Below are 25041 nucleotides of genomic sequence, written 5' to 3' on the forward strand. Positions count from 1 at the left end.
TGACAGTCACTACTACTTAAAAGAAAAGAAAGATATGGGCCCAAGCCTACGAATGATATTCTTAAAAAAAAGACAGGTCAAAAAAGTAGCCGACAAATATAAGTTTGGACTCGTCCTCGTACCAATCGCAAGACTTGTCGTGTCCCCCTCGCGTTTCCCGGTAAACTTCCTCTTTCGGCTCTTTCTCTCTCTCTCTCTTCTCTAAAACTCTCTCTCAAATTCTTGCTGTTGCTCTCTCGCATAGCAATATCCAATCACGCCTTTTGTTACCTCCTACTTGTAACTTGTCCCACTTCTCCATCTTCTTTGTCAGATGTAAGCATTTCTCACCTGCTTCGGATTCCGTTTGCCTAATCTATTTGTACTTCTTCTCTTTTATGTACTTTTTTTTTTTTTTTTTGAACTTACTTTGTGTTCTTTTCTTGAAGTGTTTTTTTTTTTGAATAGAGGAGGCGAGTTATTGATTGATGGAATCGAACTTCTCTGGAATGGTCAACGGTTACGAGTATTATTATGATGTGAGTTACTTACCAAACCAGACTCCTAATCTGGGATTTGGCGTTCCTTCCTCCAACGACTTCGATCTTCGCTTGGATCGTGTTCAACCTTCTATTTGGGTTCCATCAACACAACAAGATCAAGATCAAGATCAAGATCAAGACTCTCCTCCTCCAGGTGCTGATGAGATGGATTCAGAAAACACTCTTTTAAAATACGTAAACCAGCTCCTCATGGAAGAAGAGACTCTCGCTGAGAGCCAGTCTATGTCCTACGACTCTTTAGCTCTACGCCAAACCGAAGAGATGTTGCAGCAAGTCATCACCGACTCGCAAACTCAATCTCCTTATATTACTCCTCCCTATTCTATTAATAGTAGTAGTAGTAGTAGTAGTAGCAGCGGTGGTGGGGAGTATTTGAACAGTAATAGCGATTCTTGTGTCCGGTTCAAGACAAGAACTAACTCTGCTGAGGTTTTGTCGTTTCAAGGACCAAACATGTTGCGTAGATTCGGACAACCAGCGAATGAGAGTATGTTTGGTGATGCAAATTCAGTTATGCAATTTAGGAGAGGGCTAGAGGAAGCTAGCAAGTTTCTTCCTAACACCGATCAATGGATCTTTAACCAAGAGCGTGAGAGGAACGAAAAAGGTTATATGTCGAGAGTTAGGAAGCATCATCACCAGCTTGACGAAGACGATGATGAAGCTAGGAGGAGTAAGCAGTCTGCAGCGAATGTAGATGATGGTAAACTAACAGAGATGTTTGATAAGGTTTTGCTTCTTGATAACCAATTGGATCCACAGATTAATGATAACGTCTCAAGCAAGGCACCAGCTAGTAACAAAGAAAGAGACCAATCTGTTGATTTCCGCACGCTTCTTATTCTATGCGCACAATCCATCACCTTAGGGGATATGATCACATCTCATGATTTGCTGAGGCAGATAAGGAACCAGTCTTCGCCTCTCGGCGATGCCTCTCAGAGACTAGCTCATTTCTTCGCCAATGCACTCGAGGCGCGTCTCCAAGGAAGCAGCGGGGGTGTGATCCAGAGTTACTACGATGCCGTGAGCTCCAAGAAACGAACAGCTACGCAGATTCTCAAGTCTTACAAAACCTTCTTGTCCGCTTCTCCCTTCATGACCTTGATGTATCTCTACTCCAACAAGATGATTCTTGACGCTGCGAAAGACGCTTCGGTGCTTCATGTAATAGACTTTGGGATCCTCTACGGTTTCCAGTGGCCTATGTTTATACAGAGGATATCTGAGAGCAAGAATGGGCCGAGGAAGCTGAGGATAACCGGTGTGGAGCTTCCTCAAAACGGGTTTCGACCGACGGAGAAACTAGAGGATACGGGTCGGAGACTGAGAGAGTATTGCAAACGGTTTGGTGTTCCGTTTGAATACAATGCGATAGCGTCTAAGAACTGGGAGACAATCCGGTTGGAGGAGTTCAAGATCCGACCTAATGAAGTTCTAGCGGTTAACGCGGTGCTACGGTTCAAGAACCTGCGAGATGTGACTCCAGGGGAAGAGGATTGTCCGAGAGAGGGGTTCTTGAAACTGATCAGAGACATGAAACCTGACGTTTTCGTCAACTCCACGGTTAACGGATCTTTCAACGCTTCCTTCTTCACCACGCGGTTCAAAGAAGCCTTGTTTCATTACACAGCGGTTTTCGACATGTTTGGTTCGACACTGTCCCGGGAGAACCCGGAGAGGATGCATTTCGAGGAGGTGTTTTACGGGAGGGAAGTGATGAATGTGATTGCATGCGAAGGAGTTGATAGGGTGGAGAGACCGGAGACTTACAAGCAGTGGCAAGTGAGGATGATGAGGGCAGGGTTTAAGCAGAAGCCTGTGGAGGCAGAGCTTGTGGAGTCGTTTAGGGTAAAGATGAAGAAGTGGGGTTACCATAAAGACTTTGTTCTTGATGAAGATAGTAACTGGTTCTTGCAAGGTTGGAAAGGCCGCATCCTATACTCTTCTTCTTGTTGGGTCCCTTCTTAACATGTGTTACAATCAGATGTATTTCAACGAAATTTTGCAGTATCTTAAAACTAACTGCTTACATGATATGAATATGTTAATAAATTCAAATATTGACTAAAACCGGGATTCACAAAAATAAATAAAGAATTATTAATATTGCTAAATCTATACAAAATATAAAAATTTATATTTATTGAATAGAGAATAATGTATAAAGGTAAAATTAAGTAATTAAAATATAATTAAGAAATTTAGAAATGAACTTTATGAAAATTTTAGAAATTTAGAAATCATTTTTATATTTTAAGAAAACGTTCCTTTAATTAATTCTTTTAAATTAATATGTTTATGTACTAAATGTAAAACTGTAGGTTTAAATTCATTAATAATTGATGACAAAAAGTTACATATATTAATAATATCTAAAAACTGAACGACAATTTTATAAATTTATATAATGTACTATCAGATAATGAATAATATATTTCATAATTTTCACATAAATCAAATATAGAAATTATAAAAAAGATAGTGATGGTGTACGATTCAAACTCTAGTAATTATTAAAACAGAAGAGGGACTGAGGGAGGGAGTAGTTTTCTTGTCACGTTGTCACTTTATGCTTTTTAGGTGGCGTGATGTAAGCTGAGAGCGTTTGATAATGCAAAACACTGGACATATGTGAATTTGAAGGTAAAACAAAAATAAATCTCTCATTTGATCCCTAAGTCTGTAAATTAGCCAATTAGGTATGTGTTTCTTGTGCAAAGAAGTAACTATCTTTGTGTTTGATGTGATTGATAGGACAAATGGAAGATGCTGGTGCGCACAACAAGAATATCACTGCAACAAAGGAGAGGTGAGCCAGTTCTACAGGAGCTGGGGTTCTAATGGCTCATGCCTACTGGTCCCAGCAACAGGGAAAACAACAGTTGCTAGTGGGACCCAAAAGCTCGAGACCACTCTTGGTCTGTAGACTGGGACAGAATGTTATCTTCAAGGCGTGAAAGTGGACGTTAGTGAGATAAGCCTGGATTTTTTTCTTACATGTATATACTTTTTTGTTTGTGTGGTTATTTATTTGCTTTGTTATGTCATGTATTTGAAAATATTCATTGTGTTAGAGAAAAAAATGGTATATGGTGAAAGAAGATGATAGAGATGAAGATATGTGAAGTCTAATGTACTTGTCACAGTGCTTGGTTATAATAACAGCTTGATTCCTTCTTCTTCTTTGACTAAAGGCTTAATTAATTCATTTTCTTGCCTTGCAAGTTTTAGATCCTTGATGTGTTTATCTGAATAATTCACACAGAGTTTTCTTACAAGCTAGGATTCAATTTTATATCATGAAAACTTGTTTGGAGTTGAAACTTGAAAGAGATACTTTTTGCATGTGGATCAAGTAAAATAAGTTGATCAGGTCATTAATATTTTTTTAGTTCACTTATTTTTTTGTCAGCGATCAGGTCATAGGTTAGAAACTATAATTATTTTGTATATTTCATTATTTGATATAGACATGTGGACAAGACATGGACATGTATGTAGGTCAAACCTGGTAATAGTATAATAGTGGTGCTACTATATGGGTTAAAACTCTGTAGAACGTCTGTTTTTAACTCAAATGAAACAAACAAAAAAGGTGGTAGAGATGAAATGGGTACATGCATGATGCAAGCATCACTGAAAATGTTGAATGCGAAGGGAGATTATTATTAACAATGAAAAGCAAGCATCATTGAGAATAATGAAAGTCATGAAGGGAGATCATTTGGAGATCAACTAAGCTCTCCCATACTAGCTCACATTATAGAACTCAAACGTGACACCCACTCAATTTCGATAGGGTATTTTCTTCAAGTACTCGTCAATATTAGATAGTGAGAATCTTACAAAATCAGAATATATTATGTCAGAATGACGTTGTGAGATCAGATCTGGAGCGGTTCCTGACAGTTTTCTGTGCTTTTACTAAATGTCGTGGGTCTATATTTTCCAGTCACGTTGTCACTTTATGGTTTTTTTTTTCGTTTGTTTGTAAATATAAATAGTACTTATCATGAATATTTTTAAATAATTCGTAATGGTCAAATAATCAACACCACCTATCAGGTTTCTTTATTAATCTTGCTCCCTAAGTTTTGCAGATCAAACTTGTTTTTGTCAACTACGTATGATACTTTTAGATACAATAATTAAATTAATATCATCTTATTGATTTGACTTTCATCAAAATGAAATTAAAACATAATTGGTCAAAGTACATCTCTACATAGTACATACAATCTAGAAACTATTTAACATATTGATCACAAGAGTTAATGGGATGAAATTTAGAGATGATACAGAATTATTTTCTCAACACCACTTGTCATAAAAGATGATAAACTTTTTGTATTAAATTAACATGACAGTCACTACTACTACCAAAAGAAGAAAAAGAGAGAGAGAGAAATGGGCCCAGGCCCACGTAAAACGCAATTAAAAGACAGGTCAAAAGGAGCCGACAAAAAGAGTTTTGACTTTTGACTCATCATCGGACCAATCACAAACTGGTCTTGTCCCCCTCGCGTTTCCCGGGAAGCTTCCTCCTTAACTATCTCTCAATCTCTTGCTGTTGCTCTCAATATCCAATCACACCTTCACGTTTCCATATTGATCTAACAAAGTCCATTTTACTTTTCCCACTTCTCCTTCTTTTTTCAGATGTAAGCAATATTATTGATTTATTGTTCCAAGTTCTCACCTTCTTCAGATTCCGTTGCTGAATCTATTTGTACTTCTTCTCTTTATATTCTTTGGAGTGTGTTTTTTTTTTTTACAATCGAGGATAGTTATTGATGATGGAATCGAACTTCTATAGAATAGTCAACGGTCACGAGTATTACGATGTAAGTTTCTTACCAAACCAGATTCCTGATATGGGATTCGGCGTTCCTTCCTCTAGCGACTTCGATCTCCGCTTAGATCATCATCATCAACAACCTTCTTCATATTGGATTCCATCAACACAACAAGATCAAGATCAGTACTCTCCTCCGGGTGCTGATGAGATCGATTCAGAAAACACTCTTTTGAAATACGTGAACCAGCTCCTTATGGAAGAAGAGACTCTCTCTGAGAACCAGTCTTTGTCATCCTACGATTCATTAGCTCTACGACAAACCGAAGAGATGTTGCAGCAAGTCATCAACGACTCACTAGCTCAATCTTCTAATTCGATTACTAGTAGTACTAGTAGCGGTAGTAGTAGTGGTGAGTATCTGAACAGCAACAGCAACTCTTGTGTCCGGATCGAGACAGAAGCTAACTCTACTGAGAGCGAGGCGTTGTCTGATGATCATCCTCACCATGTTCTTGACTCCGGTGTTGTGTCGTTTCAAGGACCAAACATGTCGCGCGGATACGGACAGCCGGCGAATGAGATACTCGTCAGGAGTATCTTTAGTGATGCAGATTCAGTTAACCAGTTCAAGAGAGGGCTAGAGGAAGCTAGCAAGTTTCTTCCCAACACCGATCAATGGATCTTCAACCCACAACATGAAGTCGTCTCCGTGAAAGCCGAAAAGGGTTTCTCGAGAGTCAGAAAACATCATCATCAGGAGCCTGAAGAGGAAGAAGCTAGGAGGAGAAAGCAATCTGCAGTTAACGTAGACGATGGTAACATAACAGAACTATTCGATAAGGTTCTGCTTCTTGATAACCAATTGGATCCACAGATCAAAGAAGAAACCGAAAACGTGTCAAGCAAGAAAGGAGGAGGACGCGGTAAGAAGAAGAGCAAAGCTGTTGATTTCCGCACGCTTCTCACTCTATGCGCACAGTCCATCTCATCAGGAGACAAGCTCGCAGCCGATGATTTGCTAAACCAGATAAAGAAACAATGCTCGCCTCTCGGCGATGCGTCGCAAAGACTAGCTTACTTCTTCACCAAGGCACTCGAGGCGCGTCTTCAAGGAAGCAGCGGAGTGAAGATACAGAGTTACTACGACTCCATAACGTCAAAGAAAAGAACAGCTGCGCAGATTCTCAAAACATACAAAGCCTTCTTGTCTGCTTCTCCCTTCATGACTTTGATTTACTTCTTCTCTAATAAAATGATTCTTGACGCTTCCAAGGATGCTTCGGTGCTTCACATAATAGACTTTGGGATCCTCTACGGTTTCCAGTGGCCTATGTTTATACAGTACATATCGAAAAGCAAGATCGGTCCGAGGAAGCTGAGGATAACAGGTGTGGAGCTTCCTCAGAACGGGTTTCGACCGACGGAGAAGATAGAGGATACCGGTCGGAGACTGAGAGAGTATTGCAAACGGTTTGGTGTTCCGTTTGAATACCATGCACTTGCGTCTAAGAACTGGGAGACAATCCGCTTGGAGGAGTTCAAGATCCGACCGAACGAGGTTCTTGCGGTTAACTCGGTGCTACGGTTCAAGAATCTACGAGACGTGACTCCAGGGGAAGAGGATTGTCCGAGGGACGGGTTCTTGAAACTGATCAGAGACATGAAACCCGACGTTTTCCTCAGCTCGACGATCAACGGGTCTTTCAACGCTCCCTTCTTCGCCACGCGGTTTAAAGAAGCTTTGTTTCATTACTCGTCGCTCTTCGACATGTTCGGTTCGACTTTGTCCAAGGAGAACCCGGAGAGGATGCATTTCGAAGGGGAGTTTTTCGGGAGGGAAGTGATGAATGTGATTGCTTGTGAAGGGGTTGATAGAGTGGAGAGGCCTGAGACTTACAAGCAGTGGCAAGTGAGGATGATGAGAGCTGGGTTTAAGCAGAAGCCTGTGGAGAGAGAGCTTGTAGAGTCGTTTAGGGAGAAGATGAAGAGGTGGGGTTACCATAAAGACTTTGTGCTTGATGAAGATAGTAATTGGTTCTTGCAAGGTTGGAAAGGTCGCATCTTGTTCTCCTCTTCTTGTTGGGTCCCTTCTTAGCTTGTGTCTTACAATCAAAATATTTTTCATGTAATAGCATTTGTTTCTTTCTTTTACTTGGTTTCTTTAACTTTGCTATGTGACATTCTATGTATTTATGCTGAAAGCTAAAAGAGGTTGACTAAACCCTTTAGTAGAGAGATGGAGCCTTTCAATGTTCAAGAAATTGACTAGGAGCTTTGTACATGATTACCCATTAGGCATATTATTTGGAATCTAAGCTTAGACGTTAATAAATTATTGATTAATTTATATTAAATATTTTAATTTTTAGATTTATATGGGTTTACACTAATATTACTAATCGATTTAAACATGTTTTAGCCATTTTAATCAGTTTAAACTGATATGAAGTGCATAAATCGGATTTTAAGAAAATAGTTTAATGACCGATTTTTATAACAGTGGCGCCTTTTAACCAAATCAAAAACTTGCTTCCTTATGTTTAGTTCAAAAGTGTTTAGTTCAAAACATGAAGAAGATACATCATGTGTTCTTTTATTACCTTAGATCAAATTTACAATGAGAGTAAGCCATTTTGGTGTCTTTATGTCGGAACCACCTGTGGCTCAAGCGGTGGAGAAGCTCCATCATCCTCCACCGGCTTCACCGTCGCATTCTCCTTATCCGTCTCCTCAAATCCAGACTTAAACCTGTCGTAGTTAGTAGTCTCACCAGACTTAAACGGACGCTCACCCAAAACTTTAGCAAGATCATCCTGATGCAGAACCTCCTTCTCTAGCAACAGCTCAGCGATCTCAGCCACTTGCTCTTTGTGTTCCTCTATCAGCTCAACCGTTCTCTTGTAAGCTTTGGCCACCCACTCTCGGACCTCTTCGTCTATCAACGCGCCGGTTCTGTTGCTGTATGGTTTCGAGAACTCCTCTTCTCGTTGCGGGAATGAAAGCAATCCTATCTTGTCGCTGAATCCATACACTGCCACCTGCGCGTACGTCATCTTTGTAACCTTCTCTAGATCGTTCTGAGCACCTGTTGAGATTCTTCCTATCAATACCTGCAATCAAGAAAGGATTTACAGTTTTAAATGCAAAAAAACAAAGAAAAAATATATGATCTGAATCCATAATGAGAATTCTTGATCTCTCTAGACAAAACACTTATGCTAACTATTAACACTACTAGTTTCACAGCCAAAAGGAGTTAGGTTGAGAGAAAGCTAAGTTTACCTGTTCAGCTGCACGGCCGCCGAGAGTCATGCAAGTCATGTCGAAGAGCTGTTCTTTGGTCATGAGTAAGTTCTCATTTGGAACATACTGAGCAAACCCAAGCGCTGCTGTGCCACGAGGCACAATAGTCACCTTAAGCAATGGCTCCGCATGTTCAAGAAACCACCCAGCAACCGCATGGCCAGATTCATGATACGCAACTGTACGGCGCTCCAACTTGCTTATTACCTGCAAGACCAAATTATAATAAATGAAAATTGGCTATAAGCTTATAAAAGTTGAGCTATGTTGATAAAGATGAGTAAGGCACATACTCTATTTTTCTTCTCAAGACCACCAATGACACGATCAATAGCAGAGTCAAAGTGCGCCATCGTCACTGTTCCTTTTTCATGCCTAGCAGCAATAAGAGCCGCCTCGTTACACACATTCGCAATATCAGCTCCAGCGAATCCAGGAGTGAGGGCCGCAAGCCTCTGCGAGAAATACGAAGGCTCATCATCAAGCTTAATCTTCTTCAAGTATATCTGGAATATCTGATCACGCCCTTTGATATCAGGCTTGTCTATAGTTATCTGACGATCAAACCGGCCGGGCCTTAACAGGGCCTTATCGAGAATATCCGGCCTGTTGGTTCCAGCGAGGACGACAACGCCAGCAGTAGTACCAAACCCATCCATCTCAACAAGAAGCTGGTTCAGAGTGCTTTCACGCTCGTCGTTTCCACCGGAGAAGCCTCCACGTCCTCTTGCACGGCCAATGGCGTCGATCTCGTCGATGAATATGATGCTGGGCGCGCATTGTCTAGCTTCTTGGAAGAGGTTTCTCACTCTGGAAGGTCCAACGCCAACAAACATCTCCATGAAGTCTGAACCGGATATGGAGAGGAACGGCACGGCTGATTCTCCGGCTGTGGCTTTTGCTAGGAGGGTCTTTCCAGTTCCCGGTGGGCCGACTAATAGTGCACCTTTTGGGATCTTAGCTCCCAGATCTTCGTACTTCTTTGGGTTCTGAAGGAAATGCACAAACTCCATAATCTCTTGCTTAGCCTCCTCGCATCCTGCTACATCTTTAAAATATATCTAGCAGAAAGTAAAAAGATAAAAAGATCAGTTTTACATCCTAATAGCATCTAGGCGTTCGGTTTTGGTTTGGATATATCGGTTTTAGAGATTTAGGAACCGTTTGGTTTCGGTTCGGTTTGGGTAGCACAGGTTACATATTGGTGATTTTGCGTTGTTTGAATAAAAATGTCAGGTAATTCGGATAATTTTAAATATTTTGGGTATAAATCTATTCGAGTTTTCGGGTATTTCGATATATAAATAGTATTTTTAAGATATTTGGTTATTAAGAAACTAAATATAATTGATATTTTTAGATATATAATCTGTATTTTTTAAAAAATTTGGTTATCCATCAGCTTCTTGGTTCGTTCCGGTTTGGTTTTTCAATTCTAAAGATATATAATCCAAATTTGATTTCGGTTTGGTACAGTTAAGGATAAGTGTGTCTATGCCTAAGCATCACAAAGAGATGGTAATGCTAACCTTATTCTTGGAGTTTTTATCAGCTCTCGTTATCTGAGCTTTCCCAATATTGAAAATCCCACGGCCACCTTTCCCACCAGGTCCTCCTACGCTTCCCAATCCACCTTGCATCCGTCTCGCCCCGTAAACCAGCGTACCCAAGAGAAGCAAAGTCGGTGCAAACCTCAGTAGCTCCTGGTACCATATCATCTCAGAGACGTAGGTGACGGGCACAAAGTCGTGAGAGTCAATGCCTAACGCTTCTTGAGCCTCTTCGAGTTTCTCCTCGAACGATTCAACACTACCAATGTTAAAGTAGTACTTATACTGACCAGAACGTCCTTTAGCAGGAACTCCTTGAACAACTTCTTCGGTTTGGGTTCTTGGTGAACTCCTCACGTAGACTTTGGCGACTGATTTGTTAGAAACGTCTATGTGATCTACTAGACCAGCCTCAAGAAGCTTGTTTTTGAACTCCTGGAAACTAATCTGAAGAGGACAAAACTGAAAGTTAGATTACTTATCTCATGCCCACAATTAACAAAGTTTGATTAAAGAAAGGTTACCTGTTGCTGTTCCTTTGAACCAAGGGAAAAAGAGGAAAGGATCAAAGCAATGGCCATCAGAGGAACTAACAAATTTTGGAACTCCTTTGTGTTAAAGTCCCCAGCGTTCTCATTCTCACTCTTCTTTGAACCTTCTGCATTTGCAACAGACATGATATCAAATCACTACAACCCTTCAAACAAAACTTTTCACAATCCTTCCACAAGGAAAAGTTAACCAAAGAATTAAAGAAAGATTGATATTATAATACTGATTACTACTGAATCTATAGAAGGTAGAAATAAGTGCTCAGACGCCAAAACTATGAGTCTATGACACAAATAAAATATCAAATTACAGCAACCTTCTAACAAAATTTCACATATCCTTTGAGAAGGAAAAGTTGCCCAAAGAAGAAAAATCAAAGAAAGATTGATATTACTGAACCTAGAGGTAAGTACTCAGACGCCAAAAGTATGATAAATCAAAAAGAAAAGCCCTAGTGTTGAGCAAATATGCCATCCATATATTTCAAAAAAACATTAGCATACGGTGATAATCACTCAGTAGAACAAACAGGGCATGTTGTATAGCATCCAAAAGAAAGAGAATGCTACCTCTTGATTCGGATTTGTGCTCGTTCTTAGGCCCTTTCTTAGCGTCTTTGGGATAATAGTTCTCGTAATCTGCACAAACGCATCATTCAATAAGAGAGTGTCCACAAACAAACTAAACTAGATAACCATACTCTTCTTCTTCTTCTTTGGGGCTTGGCTAGAGAAGAACCGACGCAATCTAGGGTTAGCGAAAACTCGGCTCAAGTCATTAGCATCCACTCCTCCTTTCCGAGCAGCCAAAGAAGCAAACCGCCGTCTCAGAAACCCTAATCCACCATCCACCTGATTAGCCCCACCCGACGGCGCTCCAACCCTCCTCCCCTCGCTTAAAATCCCCGATCCCCCGTACACCAATCCCTAATTTTCACCGGAAAGTTTCAATCTTTTTTCAATCAGGAAACAGAGTTATAACAAAGGAAACGAACCTTGGAACGAGCGGATCGAGCGAGCTTGGAGAATATCATTGTCTCGGAAACGAAAGATTGAAACTTTGGTTTTGGATTTGGAGGAAAGACGAGAGCTTTGTGGGGGAAGTGGCGATGTGGATGATCAGAGAACGAAAAGTTGGGATCTTTATTATGTGTTTGTTTGTTGAGAGGAGCGAATCGCTAATGTGACAATGAGAGAGAGCTGAGCTACTCTGCTTGGGAGACAAGACACCAACGCGTTTCACACTCCTCAACATATATTTTGTTTGCGTTGATGGTTTCAACCGGTTTGGGATATAGTAAACCATAGTAAACAAACCGGCTCTTGATTTCTTCCGAATCTCAAATCCACTCGGTTATTTACGGACCATGTTTTTAAACCGAACTGATAATCGAACAGAACTTTTTTAAGTCATTGGTTCGATCGGATTTAATCAAATATAATTGAGCTTAATCATATAATAAAAATAGAACTAAACTAAATGTTTTGTTAGTTATCTATCTTCATTAAATTTTATAAAGGACAATTCTCTCAGATAGTCATTTTTAAGTTTTTGTCACAAAAATAGCTCTAAAAAAATGATCAAAATAGTTTTTTTTTTTGAAATTTTAAATATTTATTTTTATATTTTTAAATTTGAAACCTTATCTCCAAAACTCACCCATTAATTCTAAACCTAAGTCCAGATTAGTTAACCCACAGATAAAAATGCATTTTTATTTTTTAATAAAATTTATTTTAGTCATTTTCTTCGTTAAATGTTATTTTTATAAAAAAAAATTAAAAAAGGCTATCCTTGAAAATTTTTCTTTTATAAACATAATTAAGTTTACTTACTAAATTATTTTCATTAGAAATAATTATAAAAAAAATATTGTATAAAATGTTATAAAAGGGTATATGTTTTCGGTCATGAACCACCCGGTTACTGTTTTGTTTTTCCGAATCTCAGATCTCTCGGTTATTTAGGGACCATGTTGACTGTTGAGCTCAATGGTAGTAGAAAAGGGTATGTGTTGAATTAAGAAGCCACATCATAATTACCCTTTTAAAAACTCAAGTCAAGTGTGTTTGGGTGGCAACATTTCTACCTGAGATCACCTACTCTTTGTAACGTAGCAGTATGTTCTGAAGATCAAATGTTGAAATCACTAGTTATGAAGATATTAGAGTACTTGACCGTGTTATTAGTGTTTAGGTTAATCTCTGGTTTACTGTTAGCTTAACCAGAGAGACATTCGCTATATAAGTGACACATTGCACTCTTATCAATACAAGAAATTTGTTTTGTTTGTTTTTGCTAAACATACAACTATACAAGAAAATTTGTTAGCTATCGTCTTCGCCCTCTAGCTTTCTCTAGTTTGTTTACCCCAACAGAAGAATTGGATCTTTTGTCGGTGATCTCAAATAAAGTAATACCGGGCGGTGTAAGGTTGAACTTGTAAGTTTTTTTCTGTTCTGAGAATATTGTTGTTTATTGTCAGACTTATAATAGTGTTAAAAGAAAGAAGAAGATTATATTCATTAACTGTTAGATACTTATTGTATACAAAAAAAGAAAGAAATATTGTATTAATCAGTCTCTAGCTACTATTTGTCTGATTATCGAGGTGAACTGTCAGATATGGGCTAATTAATGTCCCTGCAAAAAAGAGAGTAATTTAAGCTACTTTAACTTGACAGAAATGTTTGACTAGTCAAATAGTTAAGGTACGTAAGCATAATTTGTTTAATAGTTTGCTTTCGATTTTTTATTCAAAAAGTTGCATCCTGACGTTAACATCTTAAATCATCATCGCAATAGGTTAAGAGGATGTATTCAACTGAAAGTTTTAGGTGATTTGTATTAAAATAACAAATCCACTGTTATTGAAACATGAATTTTAAAAACTCATTTAAAATCTACTGATATTGAATTTGACATTTCTTAAAGTACCCTGAAATCCACTGTTATTGAAAATAATTTAAGCTGTGGAGTTTTAAAGTTTTAAGGTGATTTTAGGGTGTTTGGATATGATTTTTTAGTTAAAAAAATTAAAACTCAAATCCCATAGTTTTAGGTGATATTCTAGAGTAGTTTAACAAAGGTCACTTAAATCTCTGCAACTTATTGAAATCATCTAAAACTCCATTAAAAATTAAATCACATCAAATGTTAAATTGAATACATCCCCTGAGAGTGTAATTGGAAAGTAGTAGTATTAGGCTATTAGCGATAATAAAATATGAGTAAACAATATTTTCTGCTGAGTTTACTCATGTGAATTTTGTTTTCATCTCATTTAATTTATGCCAAAAAAATAACGAAAGTGGAGTAATTTATTACTCTACATTAAATGGAGATAAAAATTGGGTTTTGCTTTTCTCTTACCTTTTTTTTTCATATTTGCTTTTCACTATTTTACTCCACTTAATACCCCATTCACAGCCTGAGTTGTGTTGCTTGATTTTTCTCACGTAGACTCTGGCTGCAACTGGAATGCAGTTTTTTGGAATAAAAACTTCCAAAATGCTTGATTCATGTGCATTCCAAAAAAAATTCACCAGTTACAACTAAAAAATAGAATGTGTATTCCATTTCATTCCATAACATTTCAGAAAAAAAATAACTAACATTTGAAAAATCATTCTAAATCAAAAAAGTTTTGGAATAAGTGGAATACTGATTCCATTCCATTAAATTCTAGAAATTATAATTTCTATCATTTCATATATTTCTTTTAGTTGTTACCAGTTATACCCTCTGTAATTAAAAAATGGTGAAAAGTACGTACGCATGGTTTGTTTACCATGGCTAGTTGAATGAGTTGTTTTCGGGAAACCCAGGCTGTTTCGAAAACACAAGTGAAGAAAACATGTGGAATATTATTAGACCCAAAGCTGTCTACTCTTGGTCCCGATTCCAAATAATATTTTATCGTAAGATACACTTTTCTTCCCGTCCCTCTTTGCTCCTTTCTCGCCAAAAACTCACAAATCATATTTTCACGAAAACGTTAATGTTTTCGTTTTGAAAAAACTCTTATTATTGTCGACCACTAATTCATCATATAATTCGAGAGACAAGACCCCGCTTAGATCTTAGACGTTAGTACACAATTTCGAAGTAATGTCTCTCCTTTTCAACATCAACCCATACAACAAATAAGAGAAAATAATAATAAAATGTTCTAGAAATTTCCATCTTAAACACAAAATTCTCAAACTCGTTTATTCGTGAAGATTTGTGGCTTCATTTATAATTCAAGGCACGATGTTCGAATAGGAATACTTGAATCACTCGTCAAGAATATTCTTTCAGTTGGATCCTCGTCATTTGACTAAATATATATATGGGCGTCGGTATAATTCCACAGTTATTTTGCCTTTCGCGGAAATTCTACTCTAAAGGCAACTAGTTTTAGAAATAGTAATCTATTATTTCAAATTTTCTTATGGTTGCCTTCCCTGCTATACCAGTTTTATTTGCGTAAATATACTTTCAGTTGTAGACCAATAAACACTCGAACACATGTATGGATACAAATTATTGTCCTCTCTCTCACGTGACGGTTGATTACGTTAATTGTTAACAACGTCTTTGTTTTCTTGTTTTCTCTATAACCATAATGAGTGATTCATATTAGTATGTGAAGCTTTAAGTCATTTTGATGGAAATGTGGAACCTACAAAGAAAAAAAACGACGATATCTAGCCATTCGGATCAACGAATCACAACTAGTGTTGTGCAATCTAGTAATTAAAACAAAACTAAACAAGTGAAACTAAGTAAAAAGTTCATCCATATATTAAGGAGAAGAACTTGACCAACAAATAAATAAAGAGAAAGTATTAAGGAATAACGCCAGTCTTATTAATAACATCCTTGTATAAAACCAAAATGTGTTATGTGTAATACATACATGCGTACTAGACGATGGACACGTCTTATTTGTGAAAATCATACTTGTAACCTATTAAAAAATAATTCTCTCTTAAAACACATTATATTGGTAAAAAGTCATAAATAGAAAGACTGAAAAGGGAAGTTAGCAAGCAGAAAACCTGGTTAAGACTTATTAAAGTATCCTAACATAATTAAACTATGATCGTTTGAACTTTAATACTCCGGTAACAATTTTTTTGCATTATCACGGCTCTACAACCTTTACCTTTTTTTAAAAGTTCAGTTATGCATAAAATGTATGAAAGAGTTAAGAGTTAAATATTCCATTTTTTTTCGTGTGAAGCCGAGCAAATTAGCATACTGTATGAATTTATAATTAATTAACTCAATAATCCAGTTCATTCTCTTGCCTTCATCATTTCCATTTTTCCCATTTAGTTTTATTTTGGCAGGACTCACTATATATAAGCAGTTCACTTGTCTCTCCCTCTCTCTAGATCACTATCTCTCCTTTTAGCTCATTCACCACAAACTCACAATCAAATAAAAAATAGAGACCGGCCTCCATCTGAGTCAGAAGAAGCTCTATATCTCCTCCTCTCCATCTTTCTTTCTTCCCGCAAAAGCAGACATGGACGAGAAGTGGAAGCTGTCCAAAAAGGATGCATCAGCTGCATCGTGCTCATCTTCTAGTTCCTCTAAATCTAAGTTCTCTAGAAGCTACTCAACAAGCGCTTCCTCCACAAAGGCTCCTGCCTTCGTACGAAGCTCATCCACTAAATGCTCAGTGCCTTCCTCTTCGTCCTCCATCTCCAGGAGCTCCTCAAAGAAAGAGAAAGGATCATCATCGTCTTCCATTACCCAAAAGTACAGTAGCTTGGCCAAAGAACAGAAGGGAAGGTTTTACATCATGAGAAGGTGTGTGGCTATGCTTGTATGTTGGCATAAACATGATTCTTAGCTTAGATCTCATGCATTTATATTCTTTTTGTTTTCTACTATTAGATCAGTTTGATTCTCTACTCTAGGTTGCTACAAGTTTCTATACTAGTACATTGTAAGAAAGAGATTCTTTTGATAATATATTATAACTATTATTAATAATTTTGATAAGACACAGTCATGAATACAGATGTATAAATAATTTAAAGTGGGTCGTCTGATGGAAAAATAAAAATAAACATCGAACATATAGAAAAAGGTGAAAATTTATGCCACAATCTGGAGGGTCATGTGTCGAGACGTACAATTATTTTGATAGGATTAAATCGAATAGTCACTTTCACAATGTCTGGAAAATAATTAAATAATAACCAATGATAATTTACTTGGTCAAAGATCTGAGGTTGTTTTTTGGTCAACAGATCTGAGTATTTTTCACATAGTTCTTTACCAATTTTACTTGGCTCCATATGACCTTTTGCAGCTCTTTTTATGGCCGTGATTAGACTTCAAACAATACTTTTAAAAGAACGACAATGGGGTTCTAATTAATGCATAGTTATCCTGATGGGGTGATTAAGTGGTCAATAAAGTTGATGCTATCAGATTATAGATCTTGCCAAGTGCCAACACTATATTTTTTTGGATTTGTTGTCTTTTTCATTAATAGTCATTACATCGACTAACTGAATTAGTACATCAAAACCTATTTACAATAAAAAAAATTAAAACAAAAAAAGAAGAGAATAAATTCTTCAAAGAGTTACAGAAACCTTTCATTCTATGAGCTTTATATTCAGTTTTTTTTTATAACTTTTTCTAGAACCTAATCTTTATAGATATTCGTTTTTGCATCTTGTGGCAGTAATCTTTTCACACTTTGTTGTCTAGTTAGCAGAACGAAGATTCCCTCTAGCCAACCTAAGTTTCCCATATATGAAACCGAAAGAAACTAATATATTATAAAATATATGAAGCATATTATATTTAAATAGAAAAATTAAGTTAGAATTAGTATAATTGTGTATGAGAATGCACGTACTTGGGCATTATTCCGCGTTACTGATATGAATACAATTGGAGCGGGAAAAAAAATCGCGATATTGAAGAATCCAGTGGAAAATTGTGAACCACTCGATCTTTGTCTCTTTTTGACTCTGACGATAATGTCATGATCATAGGAATTTTGGATTTAATCAAAAAAATAAGTGATCACGTTATAGATTTATTCAAAAGAGTTTTTCAATTATTGCAAGAAAAAAAAGAAACTCAAAAATAATCGTACGGGGAAATTCTTACAGTAAAAATGGTAAAAATATACAAAAATGCGAAATTAAAGAGGAAAGAAACTCAGACTTCTCAGGTGAGAAACCAAACACAAAAGTACAAGGGAGAGAAAGTGAACAGTGTCAGAAACATTACAAACTTTGGAAAATAAATGACATGGCGATAAGAGAGACGTTGGATATGTCAGAATGAAAATCTAACGGTGGAGGAGGCAGCTTCTGATTTTGAAACTGCGTAACCAAGTGGCTTAGTAGGTATCAGAATTTTTGTGGCGACTGTTCGTTTTGATCGAGGGGGCTAGTTTTTCTTTTCTTTTCAAACCTTGAAACGAAAGGCTCTACTTTAGCAAATGCAAGAGACATCCGATATAATATTATTCCAGGGCTTCACTTTAGATTTATTGACTATATCTAAAGTTCATTGATTGACTTGAGTAAAGGCTTTGAGGATAAGCCTAAACATCACATGTTCAAGGCTCCACAATAACAGATCAGACAAAACATGTTCCATGGTAATGATTAAAGGAGTCGCAAGCGAGAAAGTAATATATACATGTGTAGTATCGTGGTGCGTTAATTAATATGAGTATATTATTCCATGCGAATATGGATTACACAACACCAACGTCCTACTTAACCCAAGGAAAAAGTGCAAAGGAGTTGGAAAGCTCATACAAATTTTAAATTTCGTATAGGGTCTTTATGGTTGTATGTTTAGAAGAATAAAAACTAGTGGAACTAAACGTTTTTCTGTTAACAATTTAGGTTGAATAAAAGTTAGTATTTTTCTTAATTTCTCCATCAAATTTAGACGTGTAAGATAAACTTAGTTCCACTAAAAATATTGCAAATATAAACAAACTTTAGAGGAAAACAATTCATTTGAAAAAAATATTATTTTAGTTATTTTAATAATGTATGATAAAATGACTATATATCAAAGGCAAAAAAATAAGTAAAGAAATAGTTGGTTATTGGCTTGGTTTGGATTATAGTAAACCGAATCGAACCAAAACCTATTGTGACGAAGAAAAACCCGAACCAAAACAATTTTATATTCGTGCGGTGGGCGCAGATGATGGCACGTGTCCATATTGAAATGTGATCTGATCCAAACCTATTTATATTCTTCTCTGTTTTTTTTTTTTTGTTCTTTAACTTTTTGTCTTGATTGGCTCCTTTCGATCTCTTCGCTTCGTCGCCGATCTCTCTACTAAGCTCCGTCTTAGCCTCAGGTGAGCTCAACTGTCTTCGATTTCGTTAAAAGACATGTAAAATTTTCTAAATCGAAGCTTTCAGATTCGCGCGAGAGCCGATTTCGTTTCCGGCCGGAATTGAATTGAGGAGATTTGAGAAGAAGATGGCTACAACGACGACGACGAGCGGTGTGTATATCCACGTCATCGAGGACGTCGTCAGCAAAGTCCGTGAGGAGTTCGTTAACAACGGAGGTCCCGGCGAGAGTGTTCTCTCCGAGCTTCAAGGAGTAAGTTTTTTTCAGTTAAAAGATTGAAACTTTCGATTAGGGTTTTGTTTATTAGCATGAAAAGGATGGAACTTTGATGATTGTTAGTGGAATCTGTAGCTAGGGTTTCTTTTAAATCTATGATTTTTTTTTTTTAGATTTGGGAGACGAAGATGATGCAAGCTGGAGTCTTGTCTGGACCAATTGAAAGGTCGTCGGCTCAGAGGCCGACACCTGGAGGTCCGTTGACTCATGATCTCAATGTTCCTTATGAAGGAACAGAGGAGTATGAGACTCCCACTGCTGAAATGCTCTTCCCTCCTGTGAGTACACTCTCTTTCACTTGCCTTGAATATGTAATTGAGAAACTAAACACACATATGTTGTTGTTGTTAACGAATGATAATATGTGGAGCAGACACCGATGCAGACTCCCCTTCCAACGCCGCTTCCTGGTACGGCTGATAACTCTTCTATGTATAATATACCTACTGGATCAAGCGATTATCCGACCCCTGGAACTGAGAATGGAAGCCACGTTGATGTTAAAGCAAGACCCAGTCCTTATATGGTGAGCTTTGCTTTCTTAAACTGGTTTTCTAAAGTGCTTATGAAAGCTGAGAGTGTTCTCTTTATTGCAGCAACCACCTTCTCCTTGGACAAATCCAAGGCTTGATGTCAATGTTGGTAAGTACTAGTTTTACTAGCAACTAATGTGTAAACGAAAAGAATCATGTCTCAGTTTGTTGTTTGGGATATAAATGTTTGATCTAATGACAGCTTATGTGGATGGCCGTGATGAGCCTGAGAGGGGAAACCCTAATCAGCATTTTACGCAGGTACTTTACTTAACATCTATATCCAGAACATTGAGATTGAGTTGAAAATTTTCATTGCAATACTTACAGGTTTGAATTTGATTAGTGCTCTTCTCAAGTACTTACTCATTGTACACATTGTTTAAGCTCACTATGAACAGTGAGCTATGAGACTTACTGTATTTCATTTGAATACGTGCAGGGCTTATTTGTCCCATCCACTGGGAAACGGAAGCGTGATGATTCTTCTGCACAATATCAAAACGGTGGATCTATACCACAACAGGATGGTGCAAGCGATGCTTTGCCTATGGTCTGTGTGTAGAACTAGACATTTGTTTCTGTCTTAGAAAAAAAAAGAATGAAGTGTTTATTGAAATCTCGGTGATTCATCTGATTTTTAGCGCAATTTTTGCAGGCGACCCTTGTGGGAGATACACTCTGCATAACATTTGTTGGCGATAAAAGGGTCCCACGAGATTTCATCTGCTCATCTTCAAAGATACCGCAAGTGGATGGGCCAATGCCTGACCCTTATGATGAAATGTTGTCCACTCCAAATGTAAGAATGCTTCCACCTCTTCGTTGAGTAGTCACAGAATCTCTTTATGACATTGAACGTTTTCTGAGTTGCAGATGTACAGCTATCAAGGACCAAGTGAAGACTTCAACGAAGGGAGAACTCCTGCTCCAAACGGTAAAGAGAAGCCAAAACAAAATTGTTAGAGAGTGCAAATAAATATGTTAGTGCTAAAATCTCTTTTTTGTTAGAGATACAAACGAGCACTCCTGTTACTGCACAAACCGATGTTATTGAAGATGACGAAGAGCTGTTGAACGAAGATGATGACGATGACGAGCTTGATGACTTAGAGAGTGGTGAGGATATGAACACGCAACATCTGGTTTTGGCTCAGTTTGACAAGGTAAATTGACTCTCATGTTGCCCGAATGTGTGTGTTCTCTTCACGTAACTCTAATTGTTTGGTGTTGTATTATCTAATTAGGTGACGCGCACAAAGAGCAGATGGAAGTGCAATCTGAAAGATGGGATCATGCATATAAACGATAAGGACATCCTCTTCAACAAAGTACTATGTTTCCCCCCATCAGCTAAGCTTGGAGTTACTCTGGTTAAACGATAATACTGACGCTTGCTGTCTAATTTTTGCAGGCATTAGGCGAGTTCGAGTTCTGATCTTTGACAATAGCAATGCTTTTAGAGATTGGCCAGTGTCTTTATTTTTATCTGATGATTTTAGACAAACATCTATGGGAAAGTACTTTGGTTGGCTTGTTGCTATTTAAAACAGTTTCCAGCATTTTTGTTTGGCTTGTCTTACCGTTTGGAGCAGGAACAATGTAATAGGTAGCATCTCTATAAAGTTATTGCAAGATGATGTGTATGAACCAATGTATTTGCCTCTTTGTTCAATCAAATATTAGACAGATTCATCTTTCTTGACAAAAGAGGAAACTTAGGGTTAGCAATGTCAAGAGGGGCCAGTGTGACGTTGAGAAGCATATCCTCTCCACTGTACTCGATCCAATCCCGAATAGGATCTTCGCTCGAAAGCTTCAAGCTTATGTTCTTGTTCTGACGGTTAGATAAAAACGCAGCCGGTGCAGATTCAACTGAGACCAAACCGTTGACGTCGATCCCCACGTGGTTACCGTCCAGGTCAAGAAACTCGTTTGACTTCACAGTGTCGAACTCCACCGCGAGGATTCGGTTTGTTGAGTTTCCGTTGTTTGAAGTGTTGAAGAGGCCGAGGAACTGACTCGGCATGGCTCTGGTGAAATCCATGGAGGGAGAGATCATAAAGGTTAGGCCATGACCTGGCGCGTTGATTGAGAAAACGAAACTTGTGGAGAAAGAAAGCGAGTTTGATGAGTTATTAGGGTTGTTGAAAGGTATGGGGAAGCCATGGAAGGCTTGACCCAGTTGTCTCCTTGAGCTGTTTGTTAGCTCCAAGAAGCCGCTTGGGAGGATCCGTACTTGAGTATATTGGCTTCGAAAAAAGCCATGGTGACGAAACTCTGTTTCTTGTTGTTGACTTGACACACAAGAAACGAGGCATAGTTGAGTGATGATTATAGAGAGAGTTATTGATTTGTTAGTTATTGCCATTGATGGACAGCAACAATGAAGAAAAAAAGTCTAATTCTTATTATGTGTGTATGTGGTTGTCTTAATTGTTCTATCATCTATTTGTGGGGGATTGTTTTAGTATAGAAACATATTATTGTTAAAAGAATTTATGTATAAATCTATAAAAATAGATATAGACAACGTTCAAGGTGGTGTCCGATGACCTGGCGTCTGATGCAGGTGGAAATCCACTCCGGCGTCCATCTTTGAACCATCTGTCTGTGAATATGGCGTCCAATGTAGGTGGGAATCAATTCCGGTGTTCAGCTTTGAGCCATTTGTTTGTGAATTTGGTGTCCGATGTAAGTGAGAATCCACTCTGCGGTTTCGCTATGAACCATCAAAAGCTAGCAAGGTTATGTTGTCGGCGCACAACTCTCACTTACTCATCTATTGTGGAGAGTACTTCACTACCATGTCTCCTTTCTATGAATGGAGAAAAATTCTCGGATTCTTTTTCGAGTTTTAGTTTCAGTTTACTCACCGGTTTTTTACCTTGTGGTGCGGTCTGTATGGGGTCTAAAGGTGCAATCGAGATTACTCCGGTTTTTCCGTTGGTGAAGATTGTCTCTCAACGTCACTTGACTATCTCTCTGCTATCCAACTTTGTCGTATCGATGCATTCAAACCTCGTGTTGAATTTGCTGTCAACTTGATATGAAAATTTATCATGCTTGTTTCTATTGGCTATTGTACTTTATAAGTTGTTTTCAAGAGGATGTTTAATTCTATCATAGCTATGTAGTCTTTGAATTTGAATTTAACGGAAGTTTGTGTTTCAAAAAAAAAGATATAGAGAAAGTTTTTCAGGGAAATATACGTGCAAATAAAGAGTTACACCTATTGGTTATATAAAAGAAATTTTTTTTATCTAAGTATTGTAAATGCCATTACTTAAAATAATTAACAAAGGTGTAAATTCAATAACCGGCTAGATGTGAATACTATATATAATGAGATCACAAAACTCATTAAAATGTAAATGACGAACGTGCATCCAACAACCAAACCAATATCATAGCCGTTTGTATTTATGGTGTGGAGGACGATTCCCATAAAGACAAGAACATGCTTTGTTTAACCACGTGTTTCATGCAACAGGAAAATGAGAGATAAGGTCCACATATTTACTTGTGAGTACCTTTCTCTTACGTTGTGGTCTTGTAGATTTATTATCTCAACAGTTGTTTCACAGTACGTTTCTTATATCGGGTACATCGCCAACCATTAGTCTTATCACTCTTGACTGATTATATCTGTGGCTATAGTGACTTAGTGTGACACATTAACACAAGAATGGATATCAACATGTGGAGTCTTCAATGTATGACTGCTCTTGTAACCGGTGGAACCAAGGGAATTGGGTTCGTTTTCTTCTTCTTCTTCTTCTCAAATGCTCTGTTTCCGAGTTTCTTTTATGGTTTTTCTTTCATTTATTTGTGAGAATTATGAAAATATGATACAAGAATCCTGAGCTTGATACTTGGTTTCAGGTATGCAATAGTGGAGGAACTTGCAAGTTTTGGTGCAAGAGTGCACACGTGTGATATAGACCAAACTTTGCTTGATGAATGCTTAAGTGAATGGCAAAGCAAAGGGTTTCAAGTCAGTGGTTCTGTTTGTGATGTTACCTCTCGACCTCAAAGAGAGCAGTTGATGCAGACTGTTTCTTCTCTATTTGGTTCCAAACTCAACATCCTTGTAAAGTCCTCTCCAACCTTTCTTATGCACTTATGGTTTTCATCTAAGTCTTAATTTTCTTTTTTGTGTGTTTGCTCTTATGTTTGGCAAGCTTTTGTGTTGACCATTTACAATAATTATTACATTCAGGTAAACAATGTTGGCAAGTTCATGTTAAAGCCAACTTTAGAAAGTACAGCAGAAGATTTCTCAAGTTTGATGTCTACCAATTTGGAATCTGCTTACCATATCTCCCAATTGGCTCATCCTTTGCTTAAAGTCTCGGGGAATGGTAGTATCATATTCATTTCCTCTGTATCAGGGATTGTCTCTGGAACTGCCTCCGTATATGGTGCAACAAAAGGTTCATAAATCAATATTATGACAATGACTAGTGAAAATGTGTGTAATTATGTTTATAGATATTCTGAGCTTATTTTTATGTAGGAGCCATGAATCAACTGGGAAGAAACTTGGCATGTGAATGGGCAAGTGATGGTATAAGGGTTAACTCCGTAGCTCCTTGGGTCACTGCAACTTCACTTGTCAAAAAAGTAAGCATTGTTTTGAGATTTTTTACTTCATTTTCTTTTTCTTACCTGAATCTATTAAATGTGAATTTTTTCAGTATCTTGATGACAAGAAGTTCGCCGAGGCTATGTTCTCAAGAACCCCATTAGGCCGTGCGTGTGAGCCGCGTGAGGTTGCGTCTTTGGTTACATTTCTTTGTCTTCCTGCAGCTTCTTATATAACAGGACAAACCATTTGTGTTGATGGAGGTTTCACTGTTAATGGCTTTTCCTACAAGCCAGAGGCTTGAACATCAGAAAACAAGTCCAGAACAACCCATGGTTTATCACTGGCGACTTCAATGACTTACTCTGCAGTGAAGACAAAGAAGGTGGCCCGACCAGAGCTGAAGGATCTTTTAGCGACATGCGTACTTTCTATGCCGAGAACGACCTCTATGATCTACAATACTCGGGTGACCCCCTGTCATGGCGCGGACAGAGAGGAATCCACTATGTACGCTGCAGGCTAGACAGAGCCGCTGCAAACTCCA

General features: G+C 37.8%; 7 protein-coding genes across 9 annotated transcripts; 5 read left to right on the forward strand and 2 right to left on the reverse strand.

The window, feature by feature from the left end:
• The first annotated feature begins 166 nt into the window (after window positions 1-166).
• LOC106310098 (scarecrow-like protein 31) lies at window positions 167-2545 on the forward strand. Of its 3 annotated transcripts, none has more exons than XM_013747303.1 (2): window positions 167-315; window positions 429-2545. In XM_013747303.1, the coding sequence occupies exon 2, from the start codon at window positions 468-470 to the stop codon at window positions 2511-2513; it is 2046 nt and encodes a 681-aa protein (XP_013602757.1). In that variant the 5' UTR covers window positions 167-315; window positions 429-467; the 3' UTR covers window positions 2514-2545. The 3 variants fall into 3 exon arrangements, with proteins under 3 accessions (XP_013602757.1, XP_013602758.1, XP_013602759.1); XM_013747304.1 differs by having other exon boundaries at window positions 448-2545; XM_013747305.1 differs by lacking the exon at window positions 167-315 and adding an exon at window positions 329-361 and having other exon boundaries at window positions 448-2545.
• A 2568-nt stretch (window positions 2546-5113) lies between these two features.
• LOC106308327 (scarecrow-like protein 31) lies at window positions 5114-7574 on the forward strand. Its single transcript, XM_013745489.1, has one exon. The coding sequence runs from the start codon at window positions 5339-5341 to the stop codon at window positions 7436-7438; it is 2100 nt and encodes a 699-aa protein (XP_013600943.1). The 5' UTR covers window positions 5114-5338; the 3' UTR covers window positions 7439-7574.
• Window positions 7575-7850: 276 nt separating this feature from the next.
• On the reverse strand, window positions 7851-11960 carry LOC106307329 (ATP-dependent zinc metalloprotease FTSH 10, mitochondrial). Its single transcript, XM_013744254.1, has 8 exons — window positions 11743-11960; window positions 11449-11674; window positions 11318-11386; window positions 10721-10854; window positions 10176-10643; window positions 8940-9707; window positions 8626-8853; window positions 7851-8453 (listed from the first exon to the last, which is right to left on the reverse strand). The coding sequence occupies exons 1-8, from the start codon at window positions 11779-11781 to the stop codon at window positions 7986-7988; spliced, it is 2400 nt and encodes a 799-aa protein (XP_013599708.1). The 5' UTR covers window positions 11782-11960; the 3' UTR covers window positions 7851-7985.
• Window positions 11961-16044: 4084 nt separating this feature from the next.
• Window positions 16045-16739, forward strand: LOC106310348 (putative protein TPRXL). Its single transcript, XM_013747575.1, has one exon. It carries the CDS (start codon window positions 16267-16269, stop codon window positions 16594-16596), a length of 330 nt encoding a protein of 109 aa, XP_013603029.1. The 5' UTR covers window positions 16045-16266; the 3' UTR covers window positions 16597-16739.
• A 2251-nt stretch (window positions 16740-18990) lies between these two features.
• Window positions 18991-21601, forward strand: LOC106307442 (transcription initiation factor IIA large subunit-like). Its single transcript, XM_013744402.1, has 12 exons — window positions 18991-19098; window positions 19163-19349; window positions 19487-19651; window positions 19747-19899; window positions 19970-20015; window positions 20109-20167; window positions 20349-20459; window positions 20565-20708; window positions 20783-20843; window positions 20918-21072; window positions 21154-21237; window positions 21321-21601. The coding sequence occupies exons 2-12, from the start codon at window positions 19224-19226 to the stop codon at window positions 21342-21344; spliced, it is 1128 nt and encodes a 375-aa protein (XP_013599856.1). The 5' UTR covers window positions 18991-19098; window positions 19163-19223; the 3' UTR covers window positions 21345-21601.
• Window positions 21582-22277, reverse strand: LOC106309391 (probable inactive L-type lectin-domain containing receptor kinase III.1). The gene has a single exon (XM_013746417.1). It carries the CDS (start codon window positions 22275-22277, stop codon window positions 21582-21584), a length of 696 nt encoding a protein of 231 aa, XP_013601871.1.
• A 1246-nt stretch (window positions 22278-23523) lies between these two features.
• Window positions 23524-25021, forward strand: LOC106307443 (tropinone reductase homolog At1g07450). Its single transcript, XM_013744403.1, has 5 exons — window positions 23524-23662; window positions 23792-23999; window positions 24129-24342; window positions 24426-24532; window positions 24607-25021. The coding sequence occupies exons 1-5, from the start codon at window positions 23595-23597 to the stop codon at window positions 24796-24798; spliced, it is 789 nt and encodes a 262-aa protein (XP_013599857.1). The 5' UTR covers window positions 23524-23594; the 3' UTR covers window positions 24799-25021.
• Window positions 25022-25041: the final 20 nt, after the last annotated feature.

The sequence above is a fragment of the Brassica oleracea genome, chromosome C8, assembly GCF_000695525.1.
Source record: "Brassica oleracea var. oleracea cultivar TO1000 chromosome C8, BOL, whole genome shotgun sequence".
NCBI classification, from domain to species: Eukaryota; Viridiplantae; Streptophyta; class Magnoliopsida; order Brassicales; family Brassicaceae; genus Brassica; species Brassica oleracea.

What these genes read in the sequence shown, in the direction of transcription:
- LOC106307442 (XM_013744402.1), top strand. Translation starts at nt 19,224, where the DNA reads ATGGCTACAACGACGACGACGAGCGGTGTGTATATCCACGTCATCGAG. An exon ending in TTCTCTCCGAGCTTCAAGGA is followed by an intron (nt 19,350 to 19,486) that starts GTAAGTTTTTTT and finishes TTTTTTTTTTAG; the next exon opens with ATTTGGGAGACGAAGATGAT. An exon ending in GAGAACTCCTGCTCCAAACG is followed by an intron (nt 20,844 to 20,917) that starts GTAAAGAGAAGC and finishes CTTTTTTGTTAG; the next exon opens with AGATACAAACGAGCACTCCT.
- LOC106310348 (XM_013747575.1), top strand. Translation starts at nt 16,267, where the DNA reads ATGGACGAGAAGTGGAAGCTGTCCAAAAAGGATGCATCAGCTGCATCG.
- LOC106307443 (XM_013744403.1), top strand. Translation starts at nt 23,595, where the DNA reads ATGGATATCAACATGTGGAGTCTTCAATGTATGACTGCTCTTGTAACC. An exon ending in GTTCCAAACTCAACATCCTT is followed by an intron (nt 24,000 to 24,128) that starts GTAAAGTCCTCT and finishes TATTACATTCAG; the next exon opens with GTAAACAATGTTGGCAAGTT. An exon ending in CAACTTCACTTGTCAAAAAA is followed by an intron (nt 24,533 to 24,606) that starts GTAAGCATTGTT and finishes GAATTTTTTCAG; the next exon opens with TATCTTGATGACAAGAAGTT.
- LOC106309391 (XM_013746417.1), bottom strand. Translation starts at nt 22,277, where the DNA reads ATGGCAATAACTAACAAATCAATAACTCTCTCTATAATCATCACTCAA.
- LOC106308327 (XM_013745489.1), top strand. Translation starts at nt 5,339, where the DNA reads ATGATGGAATCGAACTTCTATAGAATAGTCAACGGTCACGAGTATTAC.
- LOC106307329 (XM_013744254.1), bottom strand. Translation starts at nt 11,781, where the DNA reads ATGATATTCTCCAAGCTCGCTCGATCCGCTCGTTCCAAG. An exon ending in GTCTTGAGAAGAAAAATAGA is followed by an intron (nt 8,854 to 8,939) that starts GTATGTGCCTTA and finishes TTGGTCTTGCAG; the next exon opens with GTAATAAGCAAGTTGGAGCG. An exon ending in GCGGCCGTGCAGCTGAACAG is followed by an intron (nt 8,454 to 8,625) that starts GTAAACTTAGCT and finishes TCTTGATTGCAG; the next exon opens with GTATTGATAGGAAGAATCTC.
- LOC106310098 (XM_013747303.1), top strand. Translation starts at nt 468, where the DNA reads ATGGAATCGAACTTCTCTGGAATGGTCAACGGTTACGAGTATTATTAT.